Source organism: Eptatretus burgeri, chromosome 10 (genome assembly GCF_056783735.1).
Source record: "Eptatretus burgeri isolate ZD-2024b chromosome 10, Ebu_testis_v1, whole genome shotgun sequence".
Taxonomy (NCBI): domain Eukaryota; kingdom Metazoa; phylum Chordata; class Myxini; order Myxiniformes; family Myxinidae; genus Eptatretus; species Eptatretus burgeri.
The window spans coordinates 103,597,588-103,620,883 of NC_140970.1; the positions used below are offsets into that span (position 1 = coordinate 103,597,588).

Genomic DNA, 23,296 nt, shown 5'->3' on the forward strand with positions numbered 1-23,296 from the left:
TCTTCGATCACCCTGGCAACTTCTGGTCCCGCAACCATCCAGCGACGTAGGGCACTAGGGTTGTCAGTGAGCCCAACTGCTCCACCGTCTCCTTTGATGCAGGCATTATTCTGCTCATGTGCCTGGTCAATCGGGATTGAAGAGAACACCCTCTGTGTTTTCTGAACGGTGAAGTGGCTTTCCCTGAATTTCCTGGCTACATCTGGGTGTTTGATGGCGAGTTCGGCCATGTCCTTCAGGTGCACTGGTATCCACCTAGCATAGTGGGTGTGATCCAGTGCATGGAACCAGGGGACCAGCTCTGTCAGAGCATCGAGGTACATCATTAACGATCCCTGCCTGAGAGAACGCACATACACTGGAACCAACAGTTCTAGTTCCAGCATGGTTGCCCAGGAGTGAAACTAGGGGATGTCTTCTCCTCTCTGGCAACACCAGTCTTAAAAACTCCGGAAGGTCCTCTGCATCCCTGGTTTCTCCCAGACAGTAGTGGTTGTAGGCACGGTGTTGCAGGATGTACAGTGCTGCTGCAGTCACTTGATGTGAATTTATATTTTAGACTGCCAGTATATATGAGCTTGTCTGAGTTGTTACTAGTGATTTAGTATAGTTTTTTTATTTTATTTATATTTACAGAACTAAGACATTCTTTTCAAAGTATTGTGTTGAATCCAATATTTGCCTAGATAATTTCCAAATAAAATTCTATAACAGACTGTGATAGATAATATTAAGTTGAAAATGGTACCATTGGATTCCTTGCCCCCAAAAACATACATTTAGATACCACAATCAAGTCAATAGCTGCATTACGTCCAGAGATAAAAGCAAATGTAGATTGCAAGTGGCGGCCATTTTGAAATCCAATATGGCGGACATCAAGAGAGAATTTCAAGTGGCCCAATATCTGAAAATGTTCGCAACATATTAATGTACATTTGTGACAAATTTGGTGCTTGTATCACAAAATGCACAATTCTTTTGAATATTTGGGCTAAACCGCCCCACGACACACTCAGCCACCTGGCATGATGACAATTGAAGTCACCACATATGAGGAAGAGAGCTGGGAATGAGAGGATGAAAGTCAGTCCATGTTTTCAGCAAGCGAGGTGTAAATGGAGTCATCACTGTTTGGTGAACGGTACAACACACATATAAACATGAGGTGGGAGTGGAGGGGAAGCCGTAGCCAGAGGTATTCCTGGGGGTGTGGGGGAGAGAGGGCAGTGCATGGAGAGTGTGGAATAGAGTTTTTGATAAATAGTTTTTGATGGAGAGTTACATACTGGTGGAGGGAGTAACCAGGGAGAGACATGAGGGAGCCAGAAACATCTTGAAGGAGGAAAGTTTCTGTTAAGCAGATTATGTCTGGTTTGTCAGTAGCAACCTGTATGGAAAGATTTCAGGTTTGAGCGAAGGCCCCAAATGTTTGAGGTCCACACTGTTAAGGAAGAGGGAGGGGAGGAGGCTTTGGGTGCAGTGGAGGGAAGGGGAGGGGAGGGGGAGGGTGTGACAAGGGAGGAGGGGGGGGAGTAGGGAGAGTTGTTGACAGTGTGAGGGATTGCAGAAGAGCAAGGGGAGAGGGCCGGATGAGGAGGAGGAGAAAAGACTCGGTGGTGATTTGATGAGGCACAGTGGGGAGTAACAAGAGAGGGGGCAGAGGGAAGTTGAAGATGAAGTGATGAGACGAAAGAGAGAGGGCAGGGGAAGAAGGCAGCTTTGTGGATGTGAGGGGTTTGAGAAGGGAGAGTGAGGGGGGGTGATTGGAGGGAGTGGGGAGAGTTGAGCGAGAAAGATGAGGGGGGGAGTTTTTGAGAAAGGTGAGAGGGAAAGCTTTGAGGGGGAAGTGTGTGAAGGTTGCTGTGAGAGAGAGAGGTGAGAGGGAAGCTTTGAGAGTGAGGGGAGATGATGACAGCAGGCATGGCCAAGGGGCAGGAGGGTGATAGGAGAGGTAGGGAGAGGAGAGGGGTGATACTTGGGAATGGTATGGTGAAGAAGGGAGTGGGCAGGGGGAGTTACAAGATTTGAGGGGTTGGGAAGTGTGGGAGGAGCATGTTTGCGATGTTGAGGAGTGTAATTAATGAGAGTGAGATGTCTGTTAGGTTAGAATGGAGCTACAGATGTTTGACCACCATACAGTTTGGGACTCCAAAGGAGTAACTGATACTAAAGCAGAAGACAGTAAAAAGGTGCTAAGAGTGGAGGTAGGATGAAGGGCAAGATGAGAAGGGTAAGGACAGGATATAACAGGTGAAGGGTTCGGAGGAGGTAGATGTAAGGACGTGTGGTAATTTGGCACTGAAGTAGTTAAAAAAAAAAAAGGACGATTGATGGAACACCAACATGCATTGAAAACTGGGATTTAATTTTAAAGTCAGAGATAAGTTTAAAATCATTTTGTGAGGGATGCAATGAAGGAGGATTAAGAGAATGGAGAAAAGAAACATTGCAACTGTGGGACTTTGTAGATACGGGATGAAGGAAAGGTCAAATTGAAAGAAGAAGAAAAAGAAGAAGAAAAAGAAGAAGAAAAAGAAGAAGAAAAAGAAGAAGAAAAAGAAGAAGAAAAAGAAGAAGAAAAAGAAGAAAAAGAAGAAGAAAAGAAGAAGAAAAAGAAGAAAAAAAAGAAGAAGAAAAAGAAGAAAAAAAAGAAGAAGAAAAAGAAAAACAAAAAGAAGAAGAAAAAGAAAAAGAAAAAGAAGAAGAAAAAGAAGAAGAAAAAGAAGAAGAAAAAGAACAAGAAGAAAAAGAAGAAGAAAAAGAAGAAGAAGAAAAAGAAGAAGAAAAAGAAGAAGAAGAAAAAGAAGAACAAAAAGAAGAACAAAAAAAAGAAGAAAAAGAACAAGAAAAAGAAGAAGAAAAAGAAGAATAAAAAGAAGAAGAAAAAGAAGAAGAAAAAGAAGAAAAAGAAGAAGAAGAAGAAGAAGAAGAAGAAGAAGAAGAAGAAGAAGAAGAAGAAGAAGAAGAAGAAGAGTGAATTATGATACAATGCAAAGAACCACACGTGTGAAAGGGGATATTGAAACATTTTAAGAGACGCTTTTTTTGTTTGAAAAGGTTAGGTAAGATTAGGTGAAGGAAAGGTTGAAGAAGAAAAAAAAAAAAAAAAAAAAAATCGAAGGTGTTTCGTGAATGTGGGTTGGAAAAAGTAGAAGGAAGATGGTAGATCGGCAAATGAGAAATGAGGAAGAAGAGGAAAGTCACGTGGTTACGTGGGGTACAAAGTGAGAAGGGAAAAGGTTTTTTTGTTTTTTTTTGTATTTTTTACATCTTAAAACATGAAACAGAGGGGAGAGTTGGGAGGGATAGGAGGGTGGAAGAAAAAGTGTAGAAAATAAAAACTGATGGTGATAAGGAGAAAATACAAATAAACATGATCGTGCACATGCAAGGAAGACGGGTAGGCCTCAGGGAAAACCGATATGACAAGACCGATGAAAACTCACAAAATAGCAGAAATTTTGAAACAAAACTGAACTAGGAACACACAGTAAACATGGTGGCAACAAAAAAGACTGTCAAAACCTGACAAACAACGACCGGAAACTTATCTTTGAGAAAGTCAGCAGAGACCCCTGGAGAGAACCAACCATGGCTAAAAAACCGGAACCAGAAGTTTATCCCGAGATGACCTCAAAAATTTTCATACTCATCGGATAAAGCGTTCGACATATGCAATTATGACATCAAAACTAAGCCATGCATGACATTAAAAAAAACAAAAAACAAACGAGAAGGGCACTCGGTAGAGTGCGTACCTCTGCCACGTAATACCTGATCCACAAGAACATATCGGGCCCAATACATTTTTGAAATATCATGCCATACAGTACTATATCGTTTTTGGCCTGATCTCTCAATGGTGAAGAATCACTTTGAGAATTAAATAATTCTCATATCCAGATCTGGATTCGGATCTTCACCAAAAATCAAACCAATTCTTCCTTGTCCCACACCCAACGTGTCCACCAAGTTTCGTCCGAATCCGTTCACAACTTGAGATATCATGCTATATATCGTTTTTGGCCCGATCTCTCAATGATGAAGAATCACTGAAAAAAATGATAGTGACTAGATCCGGATCCGGATCCTCACCAAAATCTAATCAGTTTGTCCTTGTCACACACTTAACCTGTCAACAAAATTGCATCCGGATCCATCCGCAACTTTTTGAGATATCCTGCACACAAACAAACAGAAAAACACACAGAAAGGGGTGAAAACATAACCTTCTTCACCTTCATTGGCAGAGGTAAAAAAAAAATCACACTTGTTTCCAATGAGGAGTACTTCACATGTGCCAAGTTTCAATTTTTCCATGGAGCAGTTTCGGAGATGGAGAGGTCCAAAGGTTTTCCTTTTTTCCAACATGGCTGCAACACCACGTGACTTATGGTGTCATAATTATCATTAAAACAGTCTACCTGAACTGTCACACCTATGGTGAAAGTTTTGTGTCAATTGGATAAGTGGTTGCAGAGAAAAAAAAGAAGAAAGAAAGAAAAAATTAGCATGGAAATAAGTACGTACGTACAGACGGGCGGACAACCCAAAATCATAATGCCTTCGGTGACTTCGTCAGCAAAGGCAAAATAATCATGTTCACTATTTACCAATTGTAATTTCACCAGATTCCGTCGCTCGTATTTATTTTGCTGCATCTTCGTGAATGCGCGAGTTTGATGAGTACAAGTTAGATTAATGATTTTAGCGATTCAGTCTCGTAACCCGTAGCTTGGTTATCGATATGTCACCAAATGTTTGCTTCATGTGCATGATACTTCCAGCAAACACTTAATGACTGGTTGCAAGATAAGTGTATTGCAAGATAATGTAGGATTTAATCAAATAGGCAGAGGCTTAATCAGTGTGTTGTGAATTAAACATTGCCCACAAGTCAACTCAAATAGGCATGGTGTGAAATGTCATACTAAACAGTGTTTCAGAAGTTCCTTCACTGCTCTGACAAAGGGTAAGGCCCAAAGCATCAATGTTTTGCTTCCTCTTATGACAGCAAGTTTTAACCTTCACATTCTCGTATTTTTAGTGTCTTCAAAGCTCGATCCTTTATATAGTGATTCCATCCCTAAATGTAATGAAATCTCATGTGATCATTGCCAATAAGTCAATTATTACAAAAAACTGAACAATTGGTTTCAAAAAAACTGTTTTAAAAAATAATTTTATAATATGTCAGCTCATAAACCCAAAAAGTTAAAGGGGAACCCAAATGAATTTTTTTTTTGTGAAAACCATTGAGAATCATTAATCACGGTCTAATTTGAAGGGAAAAAAAAGATTTTTTTTTGCCAATCACAAAATGAAGAAAAAAAGCCCAAAGTGTTGATTTTTTTATTTCACCAGTGACATCACATCTGGAATCAATATTGATCCAAACGGCGATTTTACATCGATAAACAGTGCAGGTTGAGCTCAGATTCAGAAAATGATTTCACTATCATTAGCAACAATGATGGTTCTTAGAATGTTGAAAGTGATCAGTGGGGTTTTGAAGAAACTATTGGAGACAAAACTAGTGATGGAAATGCTTTCAGGGGAATGGTGGAGCAGAATCGTTTTGAGTCTTGTGCGAGCGATTCAGATGAAGGTGGAATCGTTCGGGAAGATGAAAACCCTGGTCACATGATCACTTCAGCTCGATAGGGTTGGATTTTCTGTTCAATTAATGGTTTAGAAGGTAGGGATTTTGTATAACTTGATAAATCGATTTATACGCGAGTCGAGCAGAAATACCCGTCATCGTCTGACAGCACGGGCACCGCCCAGTACACTCGGACATCACGGACAAAATGGGAATGAGTGCTTTGTCCCACAGTCGCAGGCTGACCAGGTGTCTTGTATGCTCTGGGATTCTCCCGTTTCATACTTTTCCCGGACGCCATGTGTGTTCGTGCCATGTCCCACCGTCATGTCTGTGAGGTATTGATGTCCTTCCCCAGTGGATGGGGATGGTTGGGGGAGGGGGGAGTGTCGGATGGTGGTGGGTATTGTGGGGTTATGGTTGATGGGGGATGGTGGAGAGGGTCAGGTATGGGAGCATGCGCCAGAGCAGCGCATCGCTGTGTCCACTTCCCGCCGGTACTTCAGGGGCCTCCGTCTGGCCATCCCCCAGGCAGATGCCTGGCCCATCCCCATCTCCTTGAGATGCCGATCAACCTGCTGCAAACACGAGGCAGGTGGTCGGCCCATTGGCCTCCTCCACTCACGAGGCACCCTCGATAAGAGAATCTGGTGAGCAGGATCAGCGACAGGAAAGTGAGCCACCTGTCCATATAGCCGCAGCTGACGCTCACGGACTATGCAGGTAACAAATCTCATTTGAGTCTCTCTCAGCAACTGCTCGTTTGACATAAAGTCCGACCAGCGATAGCCAAGGATTCTCCGAAGAGACCTGGTCCCAAATGAATTAAGTCTCCGTCTCAGATCCTTGGTCAGAGTCCAAGTCTCACATCCATAGAGCAAGACTGGAAGCACCAAGGACCTGAAGACTCGGACTTTCGTCCTCCCGCACAGGTACCGGCAGCGCCACACCCCATTATCCAGTGAATCCATGACTCCCCAGGCCCAACCCAGACGTCTATTGACCTCTGACTCACAGCCAGCAGAAACATGAATATGACTGCCAAGGTAAGCGAATCTCTCCTCGACCTCAACATCCTCACCACAAACAGGCACAGACAGGACAGCAGCATCCAAGATGTCATTAAAAGCCTGGATCTTAGTTTTGATCCAGGAAACCCGTAATCCCAGCGGCTCCGACTCCTCATTCAGCACCTCGAAGGCTCCCAAAAGGATATCTAAAGTCTCCACAAAGATGACTGCATCATCTGCGAAATCAAGGTCCGAGATCTTGACATTCCCAAACGATGCACCACAGCTTGATCTCTCCAACATCCTCCCCAGAATCCAGTCCATAACAGTGCTGAAAAGTGTGGGGGCCAGTACACACCCCTTAGTATATAGGGTTGTATAATATCGTGAAAATTTTGGGTTAATTTTTGCCAACCTAATTTTTTAGTGACTATGGACCATAAATTTATCAAAAATTCTGGTTGGCATTTTTTTGGCCGCCATCTTGGATTATTGGCGGCCATCTTGAAATTTGCTCGGGTAAAAACACATTTCCGACCATATCTTTACCTCTGATAGAGGTATTTACATGATATTAGTGTCTAAATGTATGTTTTAGAGGGCTGGCAATCATTTGTGATACTTTATAAAGGTCTAAATATAAAACTTGACAAGGAAATTGTCAATAATGCCATTTTTTAGCTTATAGCGGCAGCCAAAATAATGAAATTTTTATTATGTTCTTTTTTGATATTTCATAGGTGTTATCATGACCTAATTTCACTATTTTCCCATAAATACCTATTATCACATGTTTAATATTTATTAAATATTTGTTTCTGCTTTTTTCAGAATAGCTACAATAGCCTGAAGAAAGATGGGAGAGCCACCTACAAAAAGACCACGCACCAATACAAACTATAAACTGTGTATTAAATGTCAAAAACATAGCAGTGATTTGTTGAGACAACACCCAAAATATTCATCAGATGAAAAATTTCTGCATTCTGTCAGTCGTTGGGCTGATTTAGGTGAACTAGAATTCCTTGGAATTCATAACCGTCTGGGTGATATAACTGCAGAACAGCTAAAGGACCAACATGCGAAGTGGCATGCTCCATGCTATGCAGAAACTACTAACGTCACAGACATCGGAAGATCTAGCAGGCGGTATGAAACAGCCCTCGCTACACAGGACTCTACCCAGCTAAAGCGAAAGAGAGGTTGCCCTACATCTTGTAGCTCTACACAATCTTCTTCTGCACCAGTACGATGCACACGTTCCCAAATAAGGAAGTTCAATAAAGCTGAGTGCTTCTTTTGTCAGGGTAAAAATACAGATATTCTTCACAGATGTCAAAGTCAAAATGTTGGTGAAAAAATGGCAGTGAATGTGCAAAAATGCAACAATGATGAGTGGAAGGTGAACTACAGTGAACTGATAAATTCAAAGGACCCACTTTCTAGAGATTTGATGTATCATAATACCTGCCTGGCAAATCAGTGGAAAAAATACAACCCGGTCAAGCAACCAGTTGCAGAAAAAGACCAAAAGGATTCAGATGATTCTGTAAATTTCTTGGCTGCAGAAATTGAGTTTTACAGTTGCTTTGCAGATAAACTCAACTCTGGTGAACATATAGGCATTGATAAAGTACTACAAGATTATGACAATATGATGATGATGTATGGTCTACACAGAACTATCACTCGTGCTGCACTGAAGGAAATTATTGAAAAGAATATCGATGAAGTGGAATTCACACGCCCATGTGACCGCACCAAACCATCACTAATTCACTCAAGTAAGGCCCGTGAGGCTGCTGTAGATAATGCTGCAAACAAAACTGATAGACAAGATGTACAAGCAATGTTTACTACTGCAAAAATCATACGGAGAACAGAACAGAACAGAATAATAGCTTGAAATTTAAAGGTTCCTTGGTTGGTGAAACTATTGTTCCTGAAGAGTTAAGTATATTGTTGGGTTGAATAATTCAAGGACAGAGCACGGCCCAGTCAAATGTACGGTCTGAAAGTATCAGACATTCATGCAGTAACATATCACAGCAGATGATGCAAGCTTACAGATCAAACAGACAGGTTACATACAAACCCAAATCAGATTCCTCTGTGTTTCACAGTGGCACTGAAACTCCTCTGACATTGGGCATGTTCCTGTATTGCTATCATGCCACACGGAGTAAGAAGATTATTGATGCTGTATCCCATGCTGGTGCAGGAGTGTCATACCAGCACACACTTCAGCGTGTTTCACAGATAGCTTGCGCAGTGAAGAATAACATGGAAGAACATGGTGGAACACATTCGCCGAGCTCATCTACAGTGCCATGTGTGGCAGGAAGTACTTGTTCCAAAGCGCTGTCGTCTTGACCCAACAAAGCTTGGATGGTATCGAGAATCTACCAGTGAACTGAAACTAATTCTGTCCAAAATGCCTCCAGCCCCTGAATCAGTTACAGAATTGGTGAGGTGTGGGTGCAGCAAAAGTTTGTGTAATGCTCGTTCTTGCAAGCAAAACAATTTAGAGCGCACAGGATTGTGCAAGTGTGAAGCCAATCCAGAGAGCTGTATGAATACCCAACAGGACTGCATGTCAGATCAAGAAACTGATTCAGATGAATAACTGTTTGCGCACTTTAAATTTCTTCATATAAGGAAAAATTGTGAATTCAACCCTTACAACAGACTAAAAGTGATATAATTTTTAAATTGGTGACTCAACATCATGGTTAAGGTAATGGAGTTGTAGTTCAATGTGGCCAGTGTGTAATTATACATATTTAGAAATCAACATCATCAAAATCCAACTATTATTGGTTGAGATATGGGCAATAATGTGTTTTTATATAGCAAATTTCAAGATGGCAGCCAGTAATCCAAGATGGCGGCCAAAAAAATACCAACCTGAATTTTTGATAAATTTATTGTCCATAGTCACTAAAAAATTAGGTTGGCAAAAATTAACCCAAAATTTTGATGATTCCCCAAATGACAACACATCAGCATATACGACCTGCCAAACTCTAGTAGCAACTGGAAATAAGTCAGAGAGTGAGAGGGATCAGCGTCAGGAAAACGAGCCACCTGTCCATATAGCCGCAGCTGACGCTCACGGACTATGCAGGTAACAAATCTCATTTGAGTCTCTCTCAGCAACCGCTCGTTGGACATAAAGTCCGACCAGCGATAGTCAAGGATTCTCTGAAGAGACCTGGTACCAAAGGAATTAAGTCTCCGCCTCAGATCCTTGGTCAGAGTCCAAGTCTCACATCCATAGAGCAAGACTGGAAGCACCAAGGACCTGAAGAATCGGACAAAAGCCACCACATCTCACAGCACACTCAGTCCCAGAGTAGAGTGGAGAGGGGGTGACCCTGAAAGTTTTAGTATCCTGGGTTAAATCCTCTCGGAGTAGTAGATGATATGTACATACTTTCTCTCCACTACAAAAAATGGTGGTTCATTTGATTTGCAGAAATTTGTGTTGATAATAGATAATTATTTTTCCGATGACGTTGTGGTAACTGCCGGGCAATGGCAACAGGTGTTTGATTCACAGCTCAAATCAGCCGTGTAATGAACTGGTGGGGAGAGATGGTGTTAGAGCGATGGCTGTTTCTTCCGCTTATTCGTGGGGATGGCATCCTCTTTCAATCGTGGCGGTTAACCACAAGATCTAGTCATCTCTGATGTTTCATAACAGTACTCTGTAAAATGGTCCGAGCACAAAAGTGAACATTTTGTAGGCTCGATCCACATTCGGGTATTTCAGACACACCTAGTCCAATTTCTGGTAAACTTAGGGTGTTTCGGACATTGGAGTAGCATGAAACCATCAAGGTTTGTGTTACTTTTCAAGCACCAAGGACACATCGACTTGGCATACTTGTGGAAAATCTAAAATTATTCACCGTTTGAGTTAAATCGTACCATGATGTAACCCGTATACAGTACTGATCTGGTGGCCTCCTTCCGTGTGTTATGTCATCGCTAATCTGAAGAAAAAAAAAGATTTTGATTTTAATTGCAAACTTACCTTCTTTACAAAATGTATGTGATGTCTTTTTCCAATTTCCAAATTATAGAGTATCAAGGGATTGATTCATGTCGAGGTGGTCTAACAGCCTATTTGAGAGAAATACCTATAGAACTGGGCTATAAAACACCACCACCTCCATTCACCAACAAAACTATAGCATGGTAGTTTTCTCTGCACCAATAAGCCTCTGAGAAAAGTGTGCCTTTTTTAACGTGTAGGCGCATCTTCAGATTTTGTACTTTTGCACATACTGTCAGTCTTATCACATCTCCTCCAGGAATCTCATATCAAAAATCTCGAAAAAAAAAAAATCAAACAAACTTACCATGTTTGCATTTACAGCATTGCTGGAGGAACAGGAAGAAGAAGTATTAAAAAAAAACAATAAACCAAAGCTGCTCCAAGTTTCTCAAACAGTAAGCAGTTTGATGTTTGTGCTGCAGAACCTACCATATGGTTACAACCGCCATTCTTCTCAATGCAGATGTGACACTTCGGACACTGAAACGGAACAATAAGACCAGAAGCAACGTTGTAATCCACAGTACTGAAATGGCAGTCAAAATATTTTGAAGAAATGTAAAATTTATAGATGATGCAGCCTAATTTATGTTTCCGTTCCACATCCTCCAACTGATCCTTTTGAGTGACGGTGGTAGGGTTCGTGGTTAGCTAAGAACTATAAGATACCAGCAGGGGTATACCAGTCATTGACTAGTGTATTTTATGAAGGGCCTAGAACACTTCCCTACACCCACGAAGGAATGGGATCCCTACATACTTCCCTCCACCCATGATAGAGCAATTAAAGGGGGGGGGGGGGAATAAAAAAAATTTAAATTAAAAGAAATATATCGGAATGTTTTTTTTTCAAAAACATTTTTGTTGCACAAAACACTCCCCGTCACTCATTGGTGAATCTTTGAAAGTTAAACGAAGATTGTTCGGCCATCTCTGAGAAAAATGGCAAAAAACACACACAGACACACACACACACACACACACACACACACACACACACACACACACACACACACACACACACACACACACACACACACACACACACACACACACACACACACACGCGCGAAGGACCAAGTGGAAAACTTGTGGTTGCACTTGCGGGGTGCACGGGAATGTCAACACAAAATAAGGTTAATAGTTCCGGTGGTTTATGGTGGAGGGGGGTCAACCCAATTCTCGATATGGAAATGTGTGTCGTATAGCACCACCTGGTGGAAGCCTGTTTTTCAATGAGGAATTATAAAGTGGTGAAATTAACCCATCAGTAAGGATGGGTTTTTTGCAAGTTTAGAAACAAAGGACCACCTATCCTGAAGCTCATCTGGATCAGGAGCAAGCCACTCAAACCGCCTGCAGACCTCCTTAGACCATGAATTTATTGATGCGCTGAACAAACTTCGGTACATCACGGGTCATGAAGATTGTGGTCAAGTTTCATTGAAATTGTGTGTATAGTTCGGAGATCACGGGTGATGCGGTCGATAAACTTTGGTACATCACGGGTCATGTAGGTTGTGGTCAAGTTTCATTGAAATTGTGTGTATAGTTCGGAGATCACAGGTGATGCGGTCGATAAACTTTGGCACATCACGGGTCATGTAGGTTGTAATCAAGTTTCATCGAAATTGTGTGTGGGTCATTCTACCTCAGTTCACCCAGGGGTTGTAACCCGACCCCCTCAGATTTGGCAAATTTTTTGCATGTATGTTACATATTGTTATGGCTGTGGATATTTGCAGAACACCATAAAGGTTCCTTAGATCAGTTATCCCGGTAAGTGAGTGTTCAGAGAGGTTTCCCTACCGTTGTTTAGAGGGATATATTCGTGTTCGCCGGGCTGTGACCCTTTGAGATAGTGTTTTTCTTTCTCTATGATTATTTTGAACCGACATATCTCGCCCACCATTACAACAACCACCAGCAACTACGCCACAACACCACCACCATTTAACCATCTCCGCCGCTACGCCAGCTATCGAACACCATCCTCCACAAACCACGCTACAACCCTTTCCGCGTTCAAAAGAGTCCGAGAACGCGGGCGTAAAGAAGGAGAAAAAGAAACCTCCAATGGTGCGTGTGGGTTTTTCCCGCCTTTTTTCTCCGAGGCTGGCGTGATGGGAAGGGTGAGGCGGCTCACTCACGATTGGTGGATACGAGGGGTGAGGCGCTGGGAGTTGAGAAACGCCCCTTTTCGAGAAGCTTCTCGAAGGGAGGCGGAGCCGAAAACGGGGAGGGCGAAGGGCGGAGCCCCAGGCTATACAAGGCGGACAGCCGCGAGCCTAGCTCTCCCCCTCTTCGTTTGCGCTCTTCTCCTGGTCTGCTCTCCTCGCTTCGTTTTGCGCTCCTCTCCTGGTCTGGTCTCCTCTCTTCGTTTTGCGCCCTTCTCTTGGTCTGGTCTTGTCTTGGTCTCTTGGTCTCTGGGTCTGTGGAGCGACCCGTACACTAGAGGTGTGGGTCGGTGGAGCGTCCGGGCGACGTACCGGAGACGCGGACTGGAGGCGCAGCTCTGCCGGCTGCGGGGCGCGAACCTGCGCGTCCGTGGAGGAGAGTGCCAGAGAGAGCGCGCCGACCAGAGGCACCTCGAGGGTGCAGGTAACCTGCTACGGTCTCGCGGGACCCGTTCGGTCTCCCAGGTCCCGTGTCATAAAGACCCAAGTGGTCCAGCCTGACCCCCTTGTATGTGAGGGGGTCTTTTCTTGTGTTTCTTTTGGGTTTTTGAATGAATGTTGTCGTGGCGCCGTCTGTTAAGTAAAACTGTGAAGTGACTGTACATTTATTAATTATATTCGGTCGTAGTGCTTTCCCTTGCTTTTGTTTGCCTGCTTTTGTTTCTATTTGCCTGTATACGTGCTTGCCTGTTGTTCCTATTTGCCTGCTTACGTGTTGTATAATAAATGTGCTGGTCTAAAGTTACCCCGTTTGTCACGTCCTCCTTTCACCCCATTGAAATGCCATCTTGCATCGCGGAATAAATAGCTGGGTTTTAAACACCCGTTAAATAGAATCGGATCCGGCAAGGTCGGCGATAATACCCGCTCGGTTATCGCTGCAGAACGGAATGGACCGTTTAAGCGGTTCGTGTCCCAAGCCGACCTGCGTCGAGGTACGGTCGCCCGGTCGACTGCCCGCGCAGGTACTTTGGTATATCGAGTTCGGCGAGTGACCCTATCTTGCGTGGGTAGACAATTGGCACGGCCGTGGTGAGGTTGAAGACCCACCCGTGACAGGGTTCCGGCGTTAACTCCGGAAAGTCACAACTGAATTGTCCGTCCGGTGGGCGACGTGGTTGCTATTAGTGGAAAGCGGCCGATCGCACGCCGGCGGGCGCGAATTCGTAACAATATGATAGTCTATGTTTACATACAAAATTTTAGCTAAATCGGACTAGGAGTTGACAAGATATGACCTTGAGAACTTTTGACCTTTTCGACTAATGTCGCGTTTCCACCAAAATTCAAATCCTCATATCTCAGCAACCCCTTGCCCTATCTCGATTGTTTTGGCGTCGTTGGAAAGGTAATTGTCCATAGAATGCAAATCCACATCCGTTCGTCGATCTAGTTAAGTTAGGGGTGGATTATTTGTTGACCTGACATTTGACCTTGTCCTTGACCTTGAAGACCTCATGACCTTGACCTGGCCTTGCATGAAAATGAAAGTTCATACTGTCTACTATAACATATCAAAAAACTGGAGGGGTAGTATTTTTTGTTCTCGAGATATTTTCAGCCAAAGTTGCAAAGGTCGTAAAAATGCAACCAAACCAAGCACAAGGTCAAATGTCAGGTCAACAAATAATCCACCCCTAACTTAACTGGATTGACGAACGGATGCTGGATTTGCATTCTATGGACAATTACCTTTCCAACGACACAAAAATAATCGAGATAGGACAAGGGGTTGCTGAGATATGAGGATTTGAATTTTGGTGGAAACGCGACATTAGTGGAAAAGGTCAAAAGTTCTCAAGGTCATATCTTGTCAACCCCTAATCCGATTTAGCTAAATTTTGTATGTGAACATAGATTATCATATGCAGCATACATGCAAAAATTTAGCCAAATCTGAGTGGGTCGGGTTACAACCCTTGGGTGAACAGAGGTAGAATGACCTGTGTAGTTTCCAAGAAGAGAGCAAATACATATTTTGGGGGTTAACCTCGCCCCCCCCCCCCGGCATACCACCTTAATGAGCGCATATTTTGATGCAGTCGATACACTTCGGTACAACACATGTGATGACAGTTGTGGTCAAGTCAAGGTTCAGAGAACAGAGAAAATACACCCAATCCTCGCTTAACATTGTCCCAAACAACGTTGGTTCGTTATAACGTTGCTACTCTTAAGATACCCATGATTCCGACGATTTTTTTTTAATGACCTGACCGATTCGTTACAACGTTATCACCCAACACAGACTACTTTGTATGATGTGCCACCCTTTCTCATATTGGCATGCTACACTCTCTCACGGAGTGTCACAGCGTCCCCAAGTGTTTTCTCCCCAGTCTTTGGTAAGCTTCCGCAGGGTACACGTCCAAGGCCGATTACATTTACGCCGTACCATGGACCAACTTCTCGAGGCTATTCGTGGAGAAATTAAGCCTCCAATCCAAGAATATTGGTGGTGGGGGTACAACATTCTTAATGCAATCGACCACATTGGCAAGGCATGGGAAGAAGTTTCAGAAAATTTCTTGAATGTTGTGTGGCATTACTCCCCAGGTTGTGGTCAAGTTTCATCGAAATCATGTCGTTTTGGAGAAGAGAGCAAATACCTGCTTGTTTTTTTTTTTTGGGGGGGGGTCCAAAACCCACCCGTAGACCCCCTTAATGAGCACAGATTTTGATGCGGCCAATACACCTTCGTTAGGAATCAGATCTGAAACTTGTGGCCAAGTTTCATCAAAGTCGTGTGTTTGGTTTAAGCGATAATGACTGGTGTTTACTGAGTGACTGACTGACTGCCTGACTCACCTACGGACACTGCCCCATCACATAAGCTCCCCAGAACTAGGTTCCAGGTGAGCTAATAATTAACAAAAGAAAGACCGTTCAAAAAGTCACAATAAATAAATAAATAAACCCCAGAAAGCAACCATGTCGCTCATGTCACTGTGTCAATGGTGCAGAGGAAAGAAAACAAGTTTATCGTAAACCAAACTGCAATGCTTTTGAAATAAAAATAAAATAAGAAAAAGAAAGGTAATACAAATAAAAAAAGGCATACATCTACCAATCGGCAAAATTCTCACGTCTCGTCCAATTTATCGTGAATGTGCCAAATCATGAGAGACTCGAAGGAATAAGAGGCATGCAACATCAATTGTGCAACTCATTCAGAAACATAATGCCAACAAAGCTATTTGGTGACCATAACCATCTTCAAAAACTCAAATTGTTTGATGAAGCGCTCACATCCTTGGTGTGTGCACTTATGTAGTTTGCAGTCTCCGAGTCGTCGGCACATTTTGTCAACCACTTGCGAATCGTATGGCAGTCCGTGGGCGCATGATACATTTGCCGGCACCTGAAGCTGTGGGTGAGCAGGAAAGAATGTGCGACGTTAAGTAGGAATGCATTGTGATAAAGGTCAGAGCAAAAAGAAGTGTTTAAGAAGGTAAGCACAATGCTAGTCAACTGAATCATATACACTGAAGATAAAACAAGTAAGAATTATTGACCACCGTTAACCGCCATGGGCGAGACATGATCGACAATGGATGCAAATGACGGATTTATAATAACTAATGAGCGAGGCTGCAACGAAAGGAGATCAGCAGTGTCACAGCACCCGTCACAACACTATTTAACAATTTATTAATTTATACCACCAACATGCACCTCTGGGTGGCAGTTGGCAATTCCCCAAGGGGCAAGCTCTTAAAAGGTGACCTCAGGTTGAGAAGATACCTGTTCTTTCCACCTCCCAAATGGATCAATTTAGACAATGGAAAACTAGTCTTTGTAACAAATATAGTCAGTTTGCATCAGCAGAAAAAGAACAAAGTCTTCTCGGCCAAATGTTGAAAGAAGTGTGCTAACCGCTGTGGGAAAGGTGAAGTGACGTTTTAGGCATGAGCCTTTCTTCAAGGGAACAGGCTTTACGTTGAAGCCTAATAGCACCTCGGAAGCGAACGAGTGAAACCAGAATGAATATAAACAAATAATCGATCATAGGCATGCATGAACAAAAACCAAATGAAACTAGATATATGCCAACACAAAGAGATCGTCAAGGGTAAGCCTCCCCTTGGCTTACCCTTGTCAATTACCCGTGACTTACCCTTGGCCCACGATCCAATGATGGTACATTTTGTTCGGACTGCCATATGACCTTGACCTTTAACATTTGGAGATAGATTGTAATTAAAGAAAATGTGTCCCAATCCACAATCTATCCAGAAAACTCAACATCAAGAAAATCGGAGGAAAGTTATTCAAGTTATGATCAAAAATGCGTTTTTTGTTAATTAGGTCACAAGCTGAAAATGTAGGTCGAGGACTAATCAAATATCAAGTGCACCAACTTCAGTGCAGGTACACTATTATGATTATGATGCAAGAACATCTTGGAAGGCCAAGAAGTCTGATATTCCGCATTGGTAAAATTGAGCAATTCTTTTTTCAATTGGTAATATTGAAAAAAAAAACGAAAAACCCCTTCTCCCCCCCACCCCCCAGACCATTTCACCATAATATTTAACCCCGGAGAGGTACGATGTAAATCAAGCATAAATGCGCCTTGCTCCAAACTATTTCAAGAGGGCAATTTCGTTCTGATTGGACAAAGCTTAGTCAAATTTTAGTGAACAACGTTACAGTCTATAATTAGGTCATAACCTTAGAAATTAGGTCAAGGCCAAAAAGTCAACCAGATTTGCTTTGATTCCCTGTAAAGCACGTCGCAAAACATCCAAAAATATAGACACAGATCTGGCAGATGCTATGGATAGGCAGTCCCTCTGGGGGACAGGTCATGAGGTCCAACAGTGAATGCATTAAATCATACAGCTCAATGAAACTGGTTCTGTGAAATAAACACTGAATAAACGCGCCATTTTGCCTGTTCGTCTGTGCACGCGTCAGGTGATACATCGGTTCGAGGTCCTCGCATACGTTATAACTTTTTTTTTTAAAAACGTCGGTTTTTAACCAGATTTGCTTTGATTCCTTGTTGAGCACCTCGCGAAACCTCCGAAAACAGACACAGATCTCGCAGACGTTATGGATAGGCAATCCCTTGGGGGACAGGACGCGAGGTCGAGTAGTGAATGCATTAAATCATACAACTCAATGAAGCTCGTTAATTTTGGCACGTTCCTAAATTTTTTATTCACTCTACATAATTCTCCAAACAGAAAAAGACAAGTTTAATGCTCTGGAAGTTTAACTTTTTCTTGTGTTTATATGGAGGAAGAAGGGAACATAGCCTTGCTTGCTTAAAGTCAATAGGTATATCGGCTCCGTTGTTATAAGACTCGTTATTTCTATAAATTATCAGATTTCACAAGAGATTTTGACACTTAGTCAGGACGATATCCGATCCTCAAAACCAAAAGACTATTTTGATGATATACTTTAATTAATCCGTGAGAGGAGATCGTGGAAAATCGTATCATATAATGCATGAAATCGCTCCAAGCTCCTAATTTGAAAACTATCGTACAAACAAAAACGATGCATACAACAATTCATAACTATGATGAACAGGCATTTGATGTGAGTGAGGAAAGTGAAGAAAAAAAACTTTATCGTTAAGAAATCGTTGCGGCCCGTTCCAAGTCAAGGTATGGTTGGGCAGGCCAAAAAACATGGTGGCTTCAGACCCCAGCAAGGTAACCGAGGATGATTAATTAAATGAGAAGGGGTGTTTTAAGGGGTGGGAGGTGGCGAGGTGGGAGATGGAGAGGGGGGAGATGGAGAGGGGGGATGGACGGAGGAGGGGGAGATGGAGAGGGGGAGATGGACGGAGGGGGAGATGGACGGAGGGGGAGATGGACGGAGGGGGAGATGGACGGAGGGGGAGATGGACGGAGGGGGAGATGGACGGAGGGGTAGATGGATGGAGGGGGAGATGGATAGAGAGAGGGGGAGATGCATAGAGGGAGGGGGGATAGAGAGTGGGAGAGAGTGAGGAGAGAGGGAGAATGAGGGAGGGGGAGGGAAGTCAGCGAGAAGTGAGAGGAGGGAAGGCAGACGTACAGTGGAGCGTTAACTATGATTCATACCGTGTCATCAAAATGATTCTGCATAGAATAACAATGAAGATGGAAACAAAATAACGTTTGAAATCTATTTTCTATCGGTCACACTATAAATATCACCCAGAGACAAACGCCGCCCGGACATGTCCAGAGATAGAGATAAACACAGTCCAGAGACAAACGCCGCCCAGATGCTTCCGGGAGCCAAGCTGTCCGGAGACAAACACTGCCCGGATACGTTCGGAGACAAACTCCAGCCCGGACACGTCCGGAGATACGGAGATAAATACCATCCAGACACGTTCGGAGATAAGTACCATCCAGACACGTCCGGAGATAAGTACCATCCAGATACGTGTGGAGACAAACCCCTCCCGGACATGACCACCTCCCAGACACATATGGAGATCTGCATCCAGAGACAAACTCCCGTCTCGACATAAACACTCCCCGGATACGCTAGGAGCCAAGCTTTCCAGAGACAAACACCGCCTGGATGCGTCCGGAGACAAGCTCCCGTCAGGACATAAACACCGCCTGGACACGTTAGGAGACAAACACTGCCCGGACAAGCCTGGAGCCAAGCTGTCCGGAGAAAAACTCCCGTCCGTACATAAACACCGCCCGGACATAACCACTGTCCAGAAACATATGGAGATAATCAATCCAGAGAGAGAGAGAGAGGGGGGTGGGGGTGGGGGATAGCAGAGTCAGAGAGAATATGTGATGCTTTGTGAACAAACCGCACACGCGCACGCACACACGGCCAATGTCGGCAATTTTTCGGGAATTGGCAGGTTGGAGTCAGTGTGATTACCGACAAGAGTACTTACTGCATACAACCCAGAAACCTTGAGTAGCTTTCACCGAAAAATGTTATATTTATGTCGACGTTTCTAGATGTTCACAAACATTAATCTTTATAAACAGCTGCGTGTGACGGGTGGAAACAAATTTGGCTCGATAATTTAGAAAATACGTTGATGTGGCAAACGGCTCAGAAATCGGGCGTTATCAAATCTATTTTGCTTTGAAACTCACAAAGAGAAACATTTGACTTTTGTAAAGCAAATCTGATAACCAAATGCTTGACAAACAGGCACGAGGACAAAGTAAAACCTGATAGAACCTCCATAAGATACGGGATGAAACTTTGCCACCACGGCACCCATAACAGCTATGGCATGTCCACACACCCAGGAGAGTCTGTACAGATCCAAATCTACCCATATGTACTACATCCGTGTGTGCTACATACGTATCTCTATGTTGTAGCAACTGACGACTGCACAAAAAAACTGTACCGCTATCAACTGACATGAACTGAACTGTACAGATCGGTAAGTGGCTTAAGCACTCAAGCAAGCACTCCAAAGGAACGCTTAGCTTGGCAAGCGATTACAAATTGCCATCGATACAAATATGCACCTGGAAATGCCAATGCAATGTCTGAATTGGACAAATCAACATTTTCTTTTTGAAGAGTCGGTACTGCTGATACTTTCAAATCTGGAGCTTACATTTTGTAATTCTGCTTAGTTTAAGGGATTCTCTCAGTTATTCATATGCGCAAATGAAATGAAGCCATGGATGCTGGCGTCTCCAGGCATTTATAAGCACTGTAATATACACAGTGATTCGTAGCTATGATGAACAGGCATTCGATAATACTAGTACGTGCCCGTAAAAAAAAAAATAATAATAAATAAATAAACCACATAGGCCGTTTCTTCCTCTCACGTGTCCGTACGTGCGTGACCCGGAAGTTCGATATTATTCGCAATTTATTTTTAATACCCAATTATTCAATTAGCGCCAACGTATTTTACCTTTTCGCAATGTCGTGGCAAGGAAAAACAAAAAGAGAAGAGAAGAGAGGGGGGAAAAAAATTACTTCCTAGTTCGGAGCATACCAGCACTCTGATGTTCCCGAAATTTATACACCGTCTAATATGAAAACGATCATAACTTGGGCCATTATGTTTATCTATAAATGCGCATAAGAAATCGAGAAATTATTAGAATACACGAAGTCATCACTCTCCGGAAGCCCGTACGTTGTAACCCGTAATGGGGAACGTGGCTGTGCTTCCCTTCACCATCGGCCACGCCCATGCAACAACGTGTCTTGCCATTGGTTGGTAAATAAATGGCCATAACTTGGGAAGCACTTGTCCGATTAATATCAAACCTTGAAAAGGCACATCCTCAGGTCCCCAGCAATATACCTGGCAAGTTTCAATTAGATCGGACCAGAGGTTGTCGAGAAACAGCGGTCACACACACACACACACACACACACACACACACACACACACACACACACACACACACACACACACACACACACACACACACACAACACACACACCCACACATACACACACACACACACACACACACACACACACACACACACACACACACACACACACACATTGCTGGAATTATAGATAGATGAGTGAGGAAAGTGCAAAAAAAACCGTTATCATTATGAAATCATTGCAGGCTGTTCCAAGTCAAAGCATGGTCCAGCAGGCCAAAAAAAACAAAAAACATGGCAGCTTCAGACCCCAGCGAGATTACCCAAGAAATGCCTTAAAACCCCAGACAAGAGAGGCGGGAGAGGGAAGGACAAAACAGTGGGGGAACAGAGACATTAGGAGATCTGAGGAAGGGAGAGGTATGGGGAGGGGAACACAGGGTAAACAACATCGACACCACAGGGACTTTCAGGACCTTACATGACAGGGAACTTTCGGGAAGGAAAGCAGGGAATTTGAAGGAGGTGGCTTTGGGGTGGATTAACGGGAGTGGAAAATATCGAGGATTTGGATGGTGGAAGATAAGAGGTGGTGGTGAACAGCTATTTTGAAGACTTTGAGGGAAGAATGACATTGAAGAGAGTTATTCCAAAGGGAAGAAAAAAGAGGAATGAAAGAGTGAAGGTGAGCAATGATTCATGATTTTGGAAGTTTTACGAGAAGGGGGTGGCTGGCGGACCTTGAGCGCCCTGCGGAAATATGGGGAGGACATATCGCAGACAGAGCAGGGGGGGCGAGACTGAAGAGAAGACGGTGGAAGGCAGAAAGACCACTGACCTGCTTGCGGTGAGAGAGTGAGAGGCCCAAAGACTCAGCCTCACCGCGGGAGATACCAATGATCCGAAATGCCTTGGTTTCCACAGCGTGAAGCCAAGAAAGGTGAGAGGCAGGAGCACCAGCCCAGAGGGGAGAGGAGTACTTAATCAGGCTGTGGACAAAAGCTTTGTATGTGGTCAGGAGCTCAGGTGAGCCGAGGAAGGACTTTGCACGACGGAATATTCCCAATCGGTGACTGGCTTTGGAGGCTAATTTGGAAATGTGGCTTTCCCAGGAAAGATCACGGCAGCTTAACGCTCTCATCCTTGAGCTTACCAACATCCAGGCAAGGCTGGGAAGGTCCCATTCTCCTGGATTTAAGCTGCAACTTCAGAGTTACAACCACAAACCGGTGGTCAGTATTGGGGAACTGAGCAATCTGGTAGACCCTGTAATTCTGGATCATCCTCCAGCAACAATCACCAAGCACATGATCAATAATCCTGTGCCACACCACCATTGTTGGAATACCATGTCCAGCGATGAGCCTATGGGCAATGAAACCATAAACCAGTCACCCCAAGACCATGATATCTTGCAAAGTCAAGGAACTTGGTGCTATTCTGCTTCACAGTTCCAGACCCATGGGGACTAACACATGTCTCATAACCATCCCAATCAGTTCCAGTCAATGCAGTGAAATCACCCAAGATGAGAAGAGCATCTTGCCTGGGGCACTGGTCAACCACACACTTGAACGTGGCATAGAATGCGTCATCCTTCATGGTGAGATCATTCACCTCAGTTGGAGCATATACAGAGAACAGGGAACCGACATCCAAGGAATGACAAATCCTTCGTCTCATAATATGCTCGTTGACCGGTGCTGCCTCAATTATCATTGGAGTCAGCTTATTGGACACCGCTACAGCAACTCCTTGGGCATAGTAACCATCAGTGACCAGACCAATAGTCGATGTAACCACCCGCCATGATCTCGCCACGATCTGGTCTCTCAACCTCAGAGAGTGCTGCAATACCGATGTTCAAACACTTGAGCTCAGATGATAACAGAGACAGGTGATCATCTTCTCTTCGGGAGAGAACATTCCAGGCACCCACACGAAGGGTCCGCCTCAGATTAACCCAAGGAGTCCGCCGTCTGATGGAAGCACCACCCTGACACACATTTCTGCAATCTGACCTGGGAAGGTTACCCCATGGTTTTCCTCGTATTATCAAAGAATGGGAGTCCTGAAGGCTTCGCCCCAGTCCCATCATCCGGTGAGCTGCCCTTCGCAGGGCAGCTGCACAGGAGGTACT

At 43.7% G+C, this 23,296-nt stretch overlaps 1 protein-coding gene across 5 annotated transcripts in view; it reads right to left on the bottom strand.

Moving 5' to 3' along the window:
* Positions 1 to 23,296, bottom strand: part of ARIH2 (ariadne RBR E3 ubiquitin protein ligase 2) — a 155,751-nt gene that overhangs the window by 102,244 nt on the left and 30,211 nt on the right. For all 5 annotated transcript variants that reach the window (XM_085899761.1, XM_085899763.1, XM_085899760.1 and 2 more), the window contains 3 exons: positions 16,105 to 16,222; positions 11,108 to 11,158; positions 10,983 to 11,004 (listed from right to left, as the gene is read on the bottom strand). In XM_085899761.1, coding sequence (XP_085755887.1) covers positions 10,983 to 11,004; positions 11,108 to 11,158; positions 16,105 to 16,222 — 191 coding nt within the window. The remainder of the gene's footprint in view (positions 1 to 10,982; positions 11,005 to 11,107; positions 11,159 to 16,104; positions 16,223 to 23,296) is intronic.